General features: G+C 46.8%; 1 protein-coding gene across 1 annotated transcript; it reads left to right on the top strand.

Moving 5' to 3' along the window:
* Positions 1–1,856: 1,856 nt before the first annotated feature.
* Positions 1,857–14,447, top strand: OVGP1 (oviductal glycoprotein 1). The gene is made up of 11 exons (XM_004582145.3): positions 1,857–1,881; positions 2,433–2,462; positions 2,829–3,033; positions 3,923–3,979; positions 5,711–5,876; positions 6,359–6,483; positions 7,731–7,839; positions 8,046–8,231; positions 9,976–10,092; positions 12,829–12,964; positions 13,934–14,447. Exons 1-11 carry the CDS (start codon positions 1,857–1,859, stop codon positions 14,320–14,322), a joined length of 1,545 nt encoding a protein of 514 aa, XP_004582202.2. The 3' UTR covers positions 14,323–14,447.
* Positions 14,448–14,787: the final 340 nt, after the last annotated feature.

Below are 14,787 nucleotides of genomic sequence, written 5' to 3'. Positions count from 1 at the left end.
GAATGACAGATATTCCATGAATCTGACTACTAACCATTGTTATTTCCCTTTGTCATGTCAGCGGGTACTTCAAACTGTTTGCATGAAAATTAAATAAAAAGTAAGGTATTTTTGGTACAAAAGAATTTGAAACCCATATATGTGTGTGTGTGTGTGTATACTTTCTATCATGCATTTTATTGAAAAAAGGTGTTTGAAAGAATGGCAAGAGAGACTTCTTAAAAAATGTATTTATTTTTATTTGAAAGGAAGAATTATAGAGAAAAGGAGAGATAGAGATCTTATATCTGCTGGTTCACTCCCCAAATGGCCACAACAGTGAGAACTGGGGCAGTCCGAAATCAGGAGCCAGGAGCATCTTCCTGGATACAGAGGCCCAAGGTCTTGGGCTGTCCTCTGCTGCTTTCCTAAGCCATAAGTAGGGAGTTGAACCAGAAGTGGAGCAGCCAGGATTCAAACTAGCACCCATATGGGATGTGGGGGCTGCAGACAGAGCTTTAACCTGCACAATGACCTAACTGCTGGTTCACTTCTCAAATGGCCTCAAAGGTCAGGGCTGGTCTAGTTTGTATTCCATGTGAATATCAGGGACCCAAACACTTATGCCATCTTCCCTCCTTTCTCAGGTGCATCAGCAGGCAGCTGGATCAAAGTGTAGTTGGGACTTGAACCAGCACTCCAACATGGGTTGCCAGCGTTGTAAGTGGCAGCTTATCTTACTGTGCTACAATACCAGTCACTTGTACGAACATTTTGAAGTCTCTGTGTTGTATTGACTTCTCCTAGTACCTTGTGCTATCATATGCGGATTAAGCAGTAAGGACAAGAATCCAAGATGGGGACGATATGACCTGGAATCTGTGAGGCAGAGGTAGAAAACTGATGACTGTTAGAAGCAGATGGCTGAAAGACCTTTGCTTCTTTGTACTGTGGCTGTCACAAGTTTTACAACTTGGCTCTTAGATGTCCTGAAGCAGTTTGTCCTATTCCTGAGATTTGTAACATGTTCTCCCATTCCTCATTCACTGGCTCCAATAGTATTAGCTCATTTGAGAAGTTTGATTTTTGCTTTTTCTCTTGAGAAACTGAAGGTCCCACCAACACTCAGTCTAATTCCCAATTGTCTCTGACCATGGGCTTTATGTGAGTTGAAGCATGTCACTGGACTTGAACTACTGTTCTTCTAAGAAGGTAGAGAGCAAGCCTGGCCAAGTGTTAGCGTTTGAGGTCAAAACCCCCTCTTGCTACAGTCACTGAGTCTTTACTGAATGCAAAGCACTGGGCCCACCATTTCTCACATATTATCCGTTAATTCCTTCACATCCCCATGAGCTATCATCTTCTATTTTGTAAGTGTGGAGACTGGAGACCCAGAAGTTAAGGAACTTGTCCACAATTATAGAACTTCTAAAAGGTACCACAGAGATTCAAATAGAGGATGAAGACCTTGAAATCAAAACCTGGTAACCTTACATTATGCTGCTTCTTCCAGCAGTAACTTTTAAAGGTGGACTTATTGCTATCACACTGTTTCTCCCCATACCCAGGCCATTGACTGACTTCCAGGAAGTGGGGCTGAGCACCAGGCAGTCCCAGAAGTGCCGTCTTGCCCCTGTCACGGCTCATGGTGCACAGTCACTCCCTGCAAGAGTGAGCCAGAGCCAGGCTTTGTTGATCGTGAGAACCACAGAGAGAGGACAGGTGGATGCAGGGGCACTGTGACTCTCATAAATCACTTGCCTTGGCCCTGTGTGTGTGAGAGAGAGAGTGTGTGTGGCTGGGCTGCTCTAGGGTTATACATGGGACAGCTCTTATAAAGGGCTGAGTTCTGGCCTTACAGCCATCAGAGTACTAAGATGGGGAGGCTACTGCTGCTGGTTGGTGAGTGTGGCAAGTCCTGGCAGTGTTAGCTAATGAAGACACAAGGTTTCTTGAATTTGCTATCTCTCTGGGACCTAAGAGGGCAGCCTGGGACTCGGGCCTAGATTATGCAACAACAGGATGGAACATATTGAGGAGTCAGAGGGATCCAGAGGGGAATGGTCAGAGCAGTTTGCACAGCTTTCTCATTAGACATTTTTGATGCTTGAGTCTCACTTTGGGCCAATCAGAATCTCTGGGGTGGAGGAGAATGCAGGTTGTTGATATTTTCTAACTTGGGCTAGGGTAGACAGTGGTAAGCTTAAGGCTTTGGCTGTCTCAGGACAAAGCATGTGTATAAACACATGGCATCTACTTCAGAGCAAAGGGGCTTACTTACGTGGTTCTGGCTGCACTTGCTCAGCTTTAGAGGATAGGAAGCCAGTGAGTGGGCTGTGTGTCTCTAGGAGTGCAGCTGCATCTCGACAGGGTGCCCGATGGGTGGTGGCACTTGCTGGCTGCAGGCTGTGTGCAATACCCCCTTGTGTGTCCCTTCCCTTTGTTCTCTGCAGGGCTGGTCCTGGTGCTGACTCACCAAAATGGTAAGAAATTGTTCTCCCCCCTCCAGGAGTCCCCCTGCAACTGAGTGTGTCTCCTTCAGTCTGATCATTCCCTGGCTCCTTGGTCAAGGGTTATTGATCCAGTAAAGTTCAGTGGAGGATTTTGGTCACTGGCTGTTTGTGGGACTCACTATGTTCCAGGAACTAGACCTGCACCTCCATACTGATCAGGATTGTATATGGCATGCCGCAGGGGAAGGACTGGACCTTGACTTTGGGCTGTGTGGAGAGGGAGCAGAGGAGGCTACAGTGGCCTGCTTTCCTGGACTACATTCCCACTGCTCTCTGAAAGCTGAGCTCTATTTCCTCCTTGGCTTGTGTCAACTCCTGTGTGCTCTCCCTTTCCAGGCACTGCCTACAAACTGGTATGTTATTTTACCAACTGGGCACATAGTCGACCGGGTCCTGCCTCCATCTTGCCCCATGATCTGGACCCATTTCTCTGCACGCACCTGATATTTGCCTTTGCCTCAATGGACGACAATAGGATGGTTGCCCAGAGTCTCCGGGATGAGCAAATTCTCTATCGAGAGTTCAACAAACTCAAAGAGAGGTATGCTCATTTTAGATGGGGGCAGCAGCTTTGATTTTTACAGAGACAAGAGAATTAAGCTTATTCCCTGCTACCCTCTGACTTCTCTCCAATTCTTGCAGTCCTACTGTCTCTCGGTGGGGCTCAGGGACACTGCCTCCTTCAGAACTCCATGTTGACCAACACCTTGAGCTCTTTCTCACCTCCACGCCTTAGTCTGGCTGTCACCTCCCTCTCCCAGCTTAGCCTATGAGCCCCCCATTTGTCACCTGCTTTCCCCTGAGGTGTGAATTCCTCAAGCATAGTATCAGTGTCTCTTATGTCTTTGTATACCTAGTGTCCAGGTCACAACTGGATTGCAGTTGGTGCTCACAAAGGACTTGCTCAAGTATTCCCCCACCTGCAGCTCTCCTTGGTTCTCTCGCCATGAGAGGGAAGTCTTTTCACTGCTTTGATGGTTATCAGTGGGCATGGCACAAAAGGATAAGTTCCCAGGTGGTAAGGAGTTGGTCTGTGCTGTTCGTTGGTGTCTCTCCAGCACTCACAGCAGCCAATAGCACATGGCCTAATTTAACCCATAGAGCCTTATTTAATAAGGGAAGAATTTCAGGTGACTCTTTTTTTCTGGAAACATGATGAGGATGTGGGGGAGTTTGGTGGGCTCCACACAGCTTTGGAGCTACTGGGTTGTGATGACTTAGGGGTCATTAGTCTCTTCCTTTATTCACCTTCCCCGTGCTTTCTTCTTTCTTCCCCCACATCTCTTTTCTCTGTTCCTTCCCCTGCCTCCCATTCACCCATGTCCACTGTTCCCTCAGTGAGTGAAGCAAAAAGAAAGTGATTAGTGTGATTATTGCTGTCTGCTTGGGTGAAGATGCCCAGCTTACAAACCACCCCCCCCATGCCCTAGGAACAGGCAGCTGAAAACACTGCTGTCCATCGGAGGTTGGAATTTTGGCACTTCGAGGTGAGACTCTGCTACTACCATCGCTTCCTGGCGGGGGGAAGGGAAGGAGGATGGAACAGGTGGGCTAGAATTGAGGGCAGACTGGGGAGAGGAAGCTGGCTTGGTCACAAGGTGCAGATACAACCCTAATTCTGACCTGACTCTGGATTCAAGGGACCCCCAGGCCTTTTGCATGAAGTGTCAGGGAGATAGGAAGTTCCTGCAAGTGGTGAGAAATGGGGTGGGAGGGAATGAGAGACAAAATGGGGATGCTCACAAGGGTCCTTCGTTGTTCACAAAAGCAGAAGCTTTTCTCCAAGAGCAGTGTCTCACTTAGGACAAGAACAAACTCCAGATCTCATAGGGCTAGATTTCCTTGCTATGTAAACAGAGCCAGTGACATCAACCCCAAAGGAATGGTTTTTTTTTTTTTTAAATTTTTTTATTTTTTAATTTTTATTACAAAGTCAGATATACTGAGAGGAGGAAAGAGAGAGAGGAAGTGGAGCTGCCGGGATTAGAACCAGCGGCCATATGGGATCAAGGCAAGGACCTTAGCCACTAGGCCACGCCGCCAAGCCTCAAAGGAATGGGTTAAGGGCAAGGAATAACACAAGCAAATGCTTGGCTTGGTTTGTATGGGCATACAATGCCTGTTCACTTGCAGCATGCCAATAGCTCTCTGGTTAACACCTCACCCTCCATGGGGCAGTGTGAGGATGATTCGTGCTTTCTTGTGTTTTGAAGATGCAATCTTTAACAGCGGAGGCCCTGGGACACAGGCCAGGCCTGCCTCCCTGTCCTGGGGATGTGAGATGCATGAGCAGCCTGGTGGTCTGCAGGGAGGGGAATGGGCCTTCCAAGAGAGCTCCAGGTGCAGTGGAGAAAGGATGCTGTGTGTGAGGTGACAGCTGGCTCTGTCCAACCCCAGGTCGCGCTTCTCCCATGCCAGCCACAAGCCAGGCTCCGGCACATGTTATCTTATCAATTCCTCAGGAGAAGCTTGTGTCATGGCTGTCCATATTCAAGAGAGCAAGAATCACATGTGTTGGGAAATTTGCCAGACTTCTTCTAGGGACACCCTCAGACAGCACTCGACTGGGGGAGGGAAAACACACAAGAGAACCCAGGTCCATGTGCCCCAGAGTCTCACCATTACCTGCTAACAGGACTAGCTCAAAATCACTTACAGTTAGGCTCCAATAAGTTACAATTTTTCTGGAAATTCCTGTTCACCATGGAATAGAAAGCAAACTGAAATGGAAATGATCAAACAAGCAAATGGACAAAAATCCAAAGGATGGAAGCTCATTATCAGCACGCTAGGTAGCTCAGCTTTGTAACTGGGGTCACAGATCTTTCTAGAAGTGGTGGCTCAATCCCCTTCCCTAATACAGCCAATACTAGGACCGGTATGGGGTTGGGGAACTAGTGGTGAGGAGACAGCAACATGCCCTGCCAGTGGCTGTGCCAAGTCTGGGGGATAGAACTAGAATGAACCAGTCCCGCTCACTGCAGGCTGCGTACTTGGCTTTGTGCTTATTGCCTCCTATCCTGTTCTCCCTGCTGCTCCTGTCCTGGGCTCCTGGTGTTCCATCTTGGTGCAAGAAGGGCGTCTCAGAGGACAGGGTGGTCTCAGGCACCCTATCCCTCACACCAGCCTTGTCTGCTTTGTGGACTACAGGGCACCTGTTATGCAAGGCTGTGATTCTGCAGACAGCATTCCCTGCCTGACCCCAGCTCTCCCCACAGGTTCACCATGATGCTGTCTTCCTTCAACAACCGTGAAACATTTATCACCTCAGTTATATCCCTCCTGAGGAAGCACAACTTTGACGGTCTGGACCTCTTCTTCTTGTACCCTGGGTTGAGAGGCAGCCCTTCCCATGACCGGTGGACTTTCCTCTTCTTAGTTGAAGTAAGGCCATTCTGGAAGCTCCTGGATGCAGAAATGATTCTACTTTCTGCTGTATCTGGGCTCACAGCAGGGAAGGGCGGAGCCTAAGGCCAGGGACAAGGGCAGGAGAGAAACAATAATGTGTTCTTTCACTGTCTCACCTAGGGGTGGAGGGGTAGATCTGCTGCTGCACAGGTGCCCATGAATGCTCTTTCCTCTGTCTCTGGCTTGTGCTTCAGCCCTCTTGTCTGTGCAACTTTGTCTGTGCAGCCTCTTGAACTCTCCCAGGCAGTGGCCCTCTGCTCTGTGCTCCTGGTCTTGCCTATACCCATGTATAAACTCATTGCAGTAATCTGCACCTGCCTTTCTCATGAGCCTGTGGGTACATCCGACTCACCTTTGGGGCCTCAGAGCCTGGATCCTAGGCTCAACAAATGTTTCTTGGATGACACTGGCTTTCCCGACTGTCCTGTTTGATTGTTTGCATCCATCTCTCTTCCTAGGAGCTCCTGTTTGCCTTCCAAAGGGAGGCACAGCTCATCAAGCGCCCAAGGCTGCTGCTCTCTGCCGCTGTCTCTGGGGCCCCACACATCATCCAAACATCCTACGATGTGCGTCTTCTAGGAAAGTGAGTGCCTTGGGGTGGGATGGGGGAGGGGAGGAGATGGGGCAGGGCAGGGATTGGTCACTGTGGGGAGGAGAATTTTGAGCTCAGAACCCCAGGGCTGTCTAGCTTCTGCCTCTTGACTTCAGAGTGGGCACATTGTGCTGTCAGTGTATGTTGGAGTGGGCTGAAGGGCACAGGCAGAGACAGGAATTAGATCCATCAGACTCTAATGCTTTCTTTAGAACATCACTGGGAGTTGATGGGGGACTAGCTCACCATGTTAGCAAGGGTAGAGCTTTCTGTGTAGTTCATTGCTGGAGAAAGTCCCATGAGCTTGACCTCTTCTTGCCCAGAGCGCATGGCAGTGTAGTCACACATTATGCAGCGGTGCTGGCATGGAGGGATGGAGGAGTCACCCATCACTGCATCAAAGACACAAGTCGAGTGCCTAGACACACTCGGTTTTCAGGACAGCTCTCCACACCAAAGTTAAAGTATTAGACCAAGAACATGCTGTCACTGGGATAATTTTCTCAAGTCTGAAGAATCACATTTTTATGGCTAAAGAAACGGAGGCAGAGAACCAAGAGAGGATAGGGGTGGTTTGGTGTGTAATGGCATTGGGAAGTGAAGTTTTAATTTAGGAAGAAATGTGAGAGACCCAGGAGGGTATAGAATTTTTTAGAGGTGACCCTGTGGCCAGGCCTGATGGAGATTTCTGCATTCACTCTTTAGGAAAATGGACGATCATGAGTTCTAATTTCTTCAGCTTTCAAACAGAGACAATCAATGTATGTAGGGTGTTGGCCAGATAAAACTTAGTCAGTGTAAATCCTTATATCTGTGACCTGGTGCATGTTTAACTACACCTGATTATCATGAACACTTTTTGGAGGAGGTGATTTTCAACGGCAATCTGGAAGAACAGAGGGACAGTTCTTTCACTTTTGTGGGACATACTGATTTACGCAGACTTCTGTGAGAGCTTACAGCAGGCCTGGAGGTATCTCTGGTCAGACTCTTAGCCACTTTCAGGACACTCCCAGAATGCTCAGGCCCAGATGTACAGCATCTCTAACAAGATATATATTCCAGCAGCAGCATCTAGTGGGGAGCAGAGGATGCAGTTCTGGCAGGCTCCACAGGCAGACAGAACAGGAAAGTACTCTCAATAAACACTTGGCTACTTAGCTTATTGATGTTGTGATGATCTGGCTTGAAAATCTAGCCTGCCTGACCTTCACATCTCCTCTTTCTGCACGTTGCAGACTCCTGGATTTCATCAATGTCTTGTCTTATGACTTACATGGAAGCTGGGAAAAGTTCACAGGGCACAACAGTCCCCTGTTCTCCTTGCCTGATGACCCCAAATCTTCGGTAAGAAAAGGAAAATGCTTTTCAGAGGACAGAGAGTGAATGTGCAGACACCTCCCCAGCAGCAGGAGCTGTTGTATTCCACTCATTCATTTTGCTTGGCAACCAATAAAGAACATTCATATCCCAGGTGGCTCAGAACATGCCCCTGAGCCCGGGATGTTTGGCTTAGAGCAGCAGGGAGAGATTTGTGTTCTTTCCACTCGCAGGCATATGCTATGAATTACTGGAGAAAGCTTGGAGCACCCTCAGAGAAGCTCATCATGGGGTTCCCAACCTATGGGCGCACCTTCCACCTCCTCAAAGCATCTAGCAATGGACTGCAGGCCAAAGCTATCGGACCAGCATCTCCAGGGAAGTACACCAAGCAAGCTGGCTTCTTGGCCTATTATGAGGTGATGGACGGCTTCCCTGTCCCAGCTGGGGCAAGGGCCAGGACAAGGGGCAATGACAAGGGCTAGAGCTAGAGAGAGGGCAAAGGGAGGGTATCGGGGCAAGGGACATATGCTATGTATGAGGCTGTCCTTTTTTCTAGGGGAAGTTAGAGTCCTTTGTAAGGAACAGAGGGTTTAGAGGAGTTTGTAAGGGAACAGACAGTTCACCCTTTTGACCCCTTTGAAGGATCTTAAGTGTGTGAGTAATTCTGGACTTCTAAGTGAATTTTATTCATATTTATCATATATACATATAATTTGATTTCAAATATGCCAAAGTAACATTCTCCTTAACTAACGTTATAATTATTCACAACCAGCCCTCGTCTCACCTCTGCTTTGCTTTCTGTCTCTCTCCCTCTCCACTATTGGATTATGTTGAAGCAATTGCAAAGCATTTGGAGGGAGTGGAGGAAAAGGACACATACAAAGGCAATGCAAGACATAAGAGAAGTCAGTGAAAAGCACTGAAGCATGTGGCTGGAGGGATCTGGGTGGCCTCATGATGCAGGTAGACTTGGAACAGAATTTGAAGCCCAGGAAAACGCTGAACCAGAATGACAAGATGAGAAGGATTGTCCAGGCAGAGGGCAAAAGTCACAAAGGTTGTAGGGAGAGCCAGAGAGAAAGCTACAGACTCACCTTAGGCAGTCGTGGAGGTCCAGAGGTTCCTCTAGCCTCTGCTCTGGCTGGCTGGCTGGAGACTCTTCCCGCTAACCAGTGGAGTGTGGTTAGGAGTGAATAATCCAATGTTATGAGTGACTAATTGAGTGGAGTATGTTTATGAGTGATGGCACAGTTGGAATAATGTTTTTGAAGGACATTTTGCTTCAAAGAGACTTTGGCAGACAGAACCTTTAAAGAACTAAAAGAAAAAGATAGTAACTTAGACATTAATTTCCACAGCCCCTCTGCTTCTTTGCAGCATTGTTCCCACCACAAGGGTGGCTACCCAGCAGAGTATGAAATACCTGGCAGATTGTAACAGCATGGGTTCCCCCCCCCCTTTAGAACTTTTAAGTGTGCCAGAGTTCAAGAGTTAGGTTGTGTTGAGATCTAATGAAGGAGTTGAGACTTAGACACAGATGTGGTCATCAGATACTCTGATTATTTTGGTACTAACATTACTTACCCATACCCTGGCACCAATTCTTCCTTAAAAGAAAAAAGTTTATTTTGATTGGAAAGGCAGATTTATAGAGAGAAGTAGAGACAGAGAGAAAGATCTTCCATCTGCTGGTGTACTCCCCAGATGGCCATAATGGCTGGAGCTGAGCCAATCTGAAACCAGGAGCTAGGAGCTTCCTTCAGGTCTTCCATGTGGGTGCAGGATCCCAAAGATTTGCACCATCTGTCACTGCTTTTCCAGGTCACAAGCAGGGAGCAGGATGGGAAGTGGTGCTCCTGGGAAATGAACTAGTGCCCATAAGGGATGCCAGTGCTTACAGGTGGAGACATCATGTACCACTGAGTCCTTGGTTTTCTCTCTCTTTTCTTCTCTGGGTAGTAGAGGGAGGGACATGTATTAACAGAAATTTTCTCAGAATAGAGAGGAGGTCCTCTGTTAGTACTTCCCAATCTCTGATCTTCCTTCTTTTTCTCTAGTGAGGGACTCTTGCATTCTTTATTCTGGGGTAAGGATGCAGTTTCTTGCTGCTTGTCTCCATGGTGTCTCATGGAACTCACATGCTGGTCCTCCTGGCAGGTCTGCTCCTTCATCCAGAAGGCAAAAAGGCACTGGATTGATTACCAATATGTGCCCTATGCCTACAAGGGGAAGGAATGGGTTGGCTATGATGACACCACCAGCTTCAGTTACAAGGTAAGGCTGGCGTCTTTGCTCCAGCAGAAACTTTCCCACTGGTTTCCATGGGGCCTTGGACTACACTGTGTGTGTGTGTGTGTGTGTGTGCGCGCGCACACGCACACACATGTGTTTTTTTGGATGAAAGTGAAATGATGAGAATGGTTGGCATTTTGGAAGCTTCATGAGGGTCTGGACCAGACTGGGTTGAAGGAGAAGCAGTTCAGGTGAGCTTCAGGCAAATTTAAATTTTAGTTCATATCCTTCTTATTCAACCATCTTATTTCTTTTAAAGATTTTTTCCCTTGAATGCCAGGTTTACAGAGAGATAGAAGAAGAGACAAAGTTCTTTCATCCTCTGGATTACTCTTCAGATGGTTGTTAATGCCAGAGCTGAGCTGATCCAAAGCCAGAAACCAGGAGCAAAAAGCTTCTTCCAAGTCTCCCATGTGGGTGCAGGGTACCAAGGTTTTGGTCAATCTTCTGTTGGTTTCCAAGGCCACAGGCTGGAAGCTAGATCAGAAGTGGAGCAGCCAGGACTCAAACCAGTGCCCATATGAGATTCTGGCACTACAGGTGGAGGGTTAATTTGTTATGCCACTATGCTGGCCCCCCCAGTCATGTTATTTTAAAAAGAAGTAGTCTCAGTTCTTAGGGAATGTGTATTTCTCTTCATTCACACAGCTTTTTGGAGACACTGTTTTTTTTTTTTTTTCCTTTGGACAAAACAATTCCATAGCAGACAAAGGCCAGCGCAAGGTAGATTATACTAAGCATTGCATGAATATGACTGACAGGTGGCAGGGGTGAGAGAGTTACAGAAGGCTGCTTTAGGGAGGTGAGCAGAAGATGAGTGAGGGAAAGCTCAGTAGTGTAGAAAGTTTGTAGCAGTTCAAAGAATTTGGATGAAACAGAGATTCTCTCTCTCTCTCTCTTTAAGTATTTATTCATTTTTACGAGAAAGGCAGATCATATTTATGAAGAAGAGAGGCAGAAAGATCTTCCATTTGCTGGTTCACTCCCCAAATGGCTGCATCGGCTGGAGCTAAACTTATCAGAAGCCAGGAGCCAGGAGTTTCTTTGGAGTCTCCCAATTTGAGTGCATGGTGCTAAGGTGTGAGGCCTCCATCTACTGCTCTTTCAGGCTATATGCAGGGAGCTGGGTAGGAAGAGGAGCAGCTGGGACATGAACTGGCACCCACATGGGATCCTGGCATTTGCAAGGCAACAATTTAGTCATTGAGCATGGGCCCCGGAACAGAGGTTCTTTACAAGACTTGAAGGCTGGTGGGAGAGGTTGGTCTGCAATCTGTGGCAAAATCTGGTCTCTGAGCAGGTATATGACCTACTTGTTCGAGAGCTGTAGAACTGCCCCCTTTCCAATATAAGCGATAATTTATAAAGTCAGATCAGACAGATTTTCATGGTGAAATAAAATGGAAGCATCATTCTCTTAGAAGTTTCTGAACCTACCCCTGCTTTGGAATCACCTAAGAGACTTGGTAAATGCCCCTTAACATTCTGGAAACTGGTTTTGTGTGACTCTATGTGTGATCAGGTTGGCATTGTGGAATCTCTGTAAGGGTCTGGCTCAGACTGGGTTAAAGGAGAGGCAGTTCATGGGTAAGAAGTTGTCAAGCTTTGACTACTTCCTGCATACTAGATCTTACAGGTAGAAGAAACAACACTTCCCTGCAAAGGTATTTCAGAAATTTCCTGGAGAAGTGGAATTGACAAGTGTAGATGCAGACATTATGGCACAGTGAGCTAAGCTGCTAGCCTGTGACACCTGCATCCCATATTGGAGCACTGGTTCCTGCTATTCTACTTCCAATCCAGCTCTGCATTAGCATACCTGGGAAGACATCAAAAGATGGCCAAGTACTGGGGCCCTGCCACCCATGTGGTAGACCTGGATGGAGCTCTAGGCACCTGGTCTACCACAGGCCAGGCCGCAGCTATTCCAGCCACTAGGGGAAAACCAGGAGGTGCAAGATCTCTTTCTCTTGCTCCTATTTTCAAATTGTAGATAAACAAATATATATATATATATATTTAAAATATATATTTAAATATGATATGTTCACTTAGTTAAAAATATTTGAAATACATGCATAAAAGAGTGTTCAAAAAGCTCATGGAAAAGGTTGTGAAAGAACCATGTATGGATCTAAAAACTTTTTTTGCCAAAATGTATACTATTTAACTGAATTTTCCATGAATTTTTTCAGGTACCCCTGCTGGTAATGCAGAAGCAGTAGGTGACTTTTCTGTGGACATAGTGTTGGGAGGCAAGCATGAGAGACAGAGATACTAATGAAGACCCTCTGTAAAACTCTGGGTGAAACATGAATGAAGATTAGTTTCCAGCTTCACAGCCTCACTCTGTGGTTTGGGAATGGAGGGCAGAAAAGGGAAAGGACTCAATACAAGCATCCAATTGTATAGATTTTTAAACAAAGATTTATTTTTATTTGAGAGAGTTTTAGAAAGAAGGAGAGACACACAGAGAGAGGTCTTCCATCTGTTGGTTTACTCCCCCAGATGGTTACAACATCTGGAACTGAGCCAATCCACACCAGGTACAACAACAGCAACAACAAAACAAAAGCAAACAACAAAAAACCACAGCAGAAGCTTACTCCTCAGGAGGCAATGTAATGGGGTGGTGGTGTGTCTGAATCCAGCTTGTCCTGCTTAACCTGGTGTGGAGAGTGACCAGTACAGCACGTTAATCAACTGCTGTTTTCACAGGCAATGTTTGTCAAGAGAGAGCATTTTGGGGGCGCTATGGTGTGGACATTGGACATGGATGATGTCAGGGGCACTTTCTGTGGTGATGGTCCTTTCCCGCTTGTGTACATATTGAACGATCTCCTGGTGCAGGCTGGTAAGTAGCTACAACCTGCAGGTTGGCTTGGGTGTTTCATGACCAGACACTGGTGGGCCTTTTCTCTCAAATCTAAATTCTTTGGTGAAGCAACCTCTCACCAAAGGAAGAGAAACTTTGGTGTCAGGCTAGTATGTTTTTAAATCTTGGCTGGGACAGTTGACCTTTGTGAATGCTTTTTTGAGCTTGCTTTGCCCCATCTATAAAATGGGAATAGTCATTACACTATTGGCACTGTTTTAAAGAATAAATAAGATAAGAAATAAAAATTGCATTGACTCCAAACTAGCAAGCAATATGTAAAATAGTTTCTTCATGCCCTTCTTCTGTGTTCAGAGCAAGGGCTGACCAGGGAATTTGGTTTCTTCTGATATCATTTTCTGGTTGTAGAGACTGCCCTGGTTGTTGGGAGATGAAACCTGGCATGCAGGAGCTGAACCATCCTCAGGGGTGGGAGTGTGGTTCTCATTCTGCAGACAACTTTAGCTCAGCCAGGGCCTGGCTGTGCGTGGACTCCAGCACCATTGGTCTGAATGCTCTGTGCAGGACCTCCTTGCCTGCAGCTTGATTCCTGGTACCTCCTGCAAGGTGTAGCACAAGGGGCCTCTCTGGAGGATTTAACAAGTAAGGAATTAGGCCCAGGGAGAAGGGTTTTGCTGATGGTATAGAGTGAGAGTTTAGAGTGAAAGCTTAGGTATAATGAAGGTAGGGTTTCTTCCTGGGATGATTCCCTGGAAACATAGCAAATCTATGAAGTGGTGTGGAGACATGTCAACACGAAGGAGTGGCAGAGCATGGCTGCTGGTGGTGCAATTTCTGCATCCTCCAGTGGGTACATGAGGAGGTCCTTTCAATGCTAGATTTTTGGAGCAGGTGCTTCAGTCCTAGAGTGATTCTAATCATACCAGGAATTAATTGGAAGGAGAGGAAGAAGCAGGAACCTCATCCTTTTCTGATGATTTTCTCTAGAATCCACCTCAACGTCTTTACCACCCTTTTGGTTCTCCTCTGCTGCAAATTCTTCAAGAACTCACTTTGAAAGAGTGTCTGGGATGGAGGCAGTGACCACTGATGTGAAGATTTTGCCCCCAGGAGGTGAAGCTATGGCCACTGAGATGCACAGAACGCTTGAAAATATGATCACAACACCCAGAGGTGGGATGGTGTCCCCTGAAAAGCACACTGTGGCTCCAGGAGAGAAGACTGAGTTCCCTGGGGTGAAGCCTATGGAGTCTGGACAGACAACTGTGACCTCTGATTTCAACGGAGACCCTGGAGAGACGACAATGACCCCTAAAGGTCAGGCTACGGTCCCCAAGAGGCATCACTCACCCCTGTGGTCACTGGACCTCGCATAGGCAAAATTAGTTTTCAGATAGAAGTTGAAAATTTGATACTGTTCTCTGTCCCTGTTGTCCAGGGTCCAGCTCTTGTTTTTGATCTCTTTATTCCCACTCAACGTAGTAACACTGTAAAAAGACCCTTCCTCTCTGCTGTGGATCAAGCAGCCTGAGCTCAGTTGGTGGCAAAAGCTGGAGAAAGGCCTCATCTTTTGTCCCAGGTGATGCTACAGAAGCTGCCTGGTCACAGCCCTTTATAATCTTCTCATGGGGCAAAACCACAGTACATCAGTTGATTTTCTGTTGAATAAATTTGGAAACATAAGAATGTTCTGTGAATTCTTTTTTTTTTTTTCTTGAAGTAACCTGAGCACTTCTCCCTGATGTTACTGCTGCAAAGATGGAGTTTGTGTCTGGTCCACAGTGCAGGCTGTGTGTTTCCTTCTCTGTCACGGGCAAGTGCTCAGTTCATTGTTGGGTTGA

Source organism: Ochotona princeps, chromosome 2 (genome assembly GCF_030435755.1).
Source record: "Ochotona princeps isolate mOchPri1 chromosome 2, mOchPri1.hap1, whole genome shotgun sequence".
Lineage (NCBI taxonomy): Eukaryota > Metazoa > Chordata > Mammalia > Lagomorpha > Ochotonidae > Ochotona > Ochotona princeps.
Note: the sequence above shows the minus strand (reverse complement) of the source record. Positions and strands in the feature narration are given on the sequence as shown.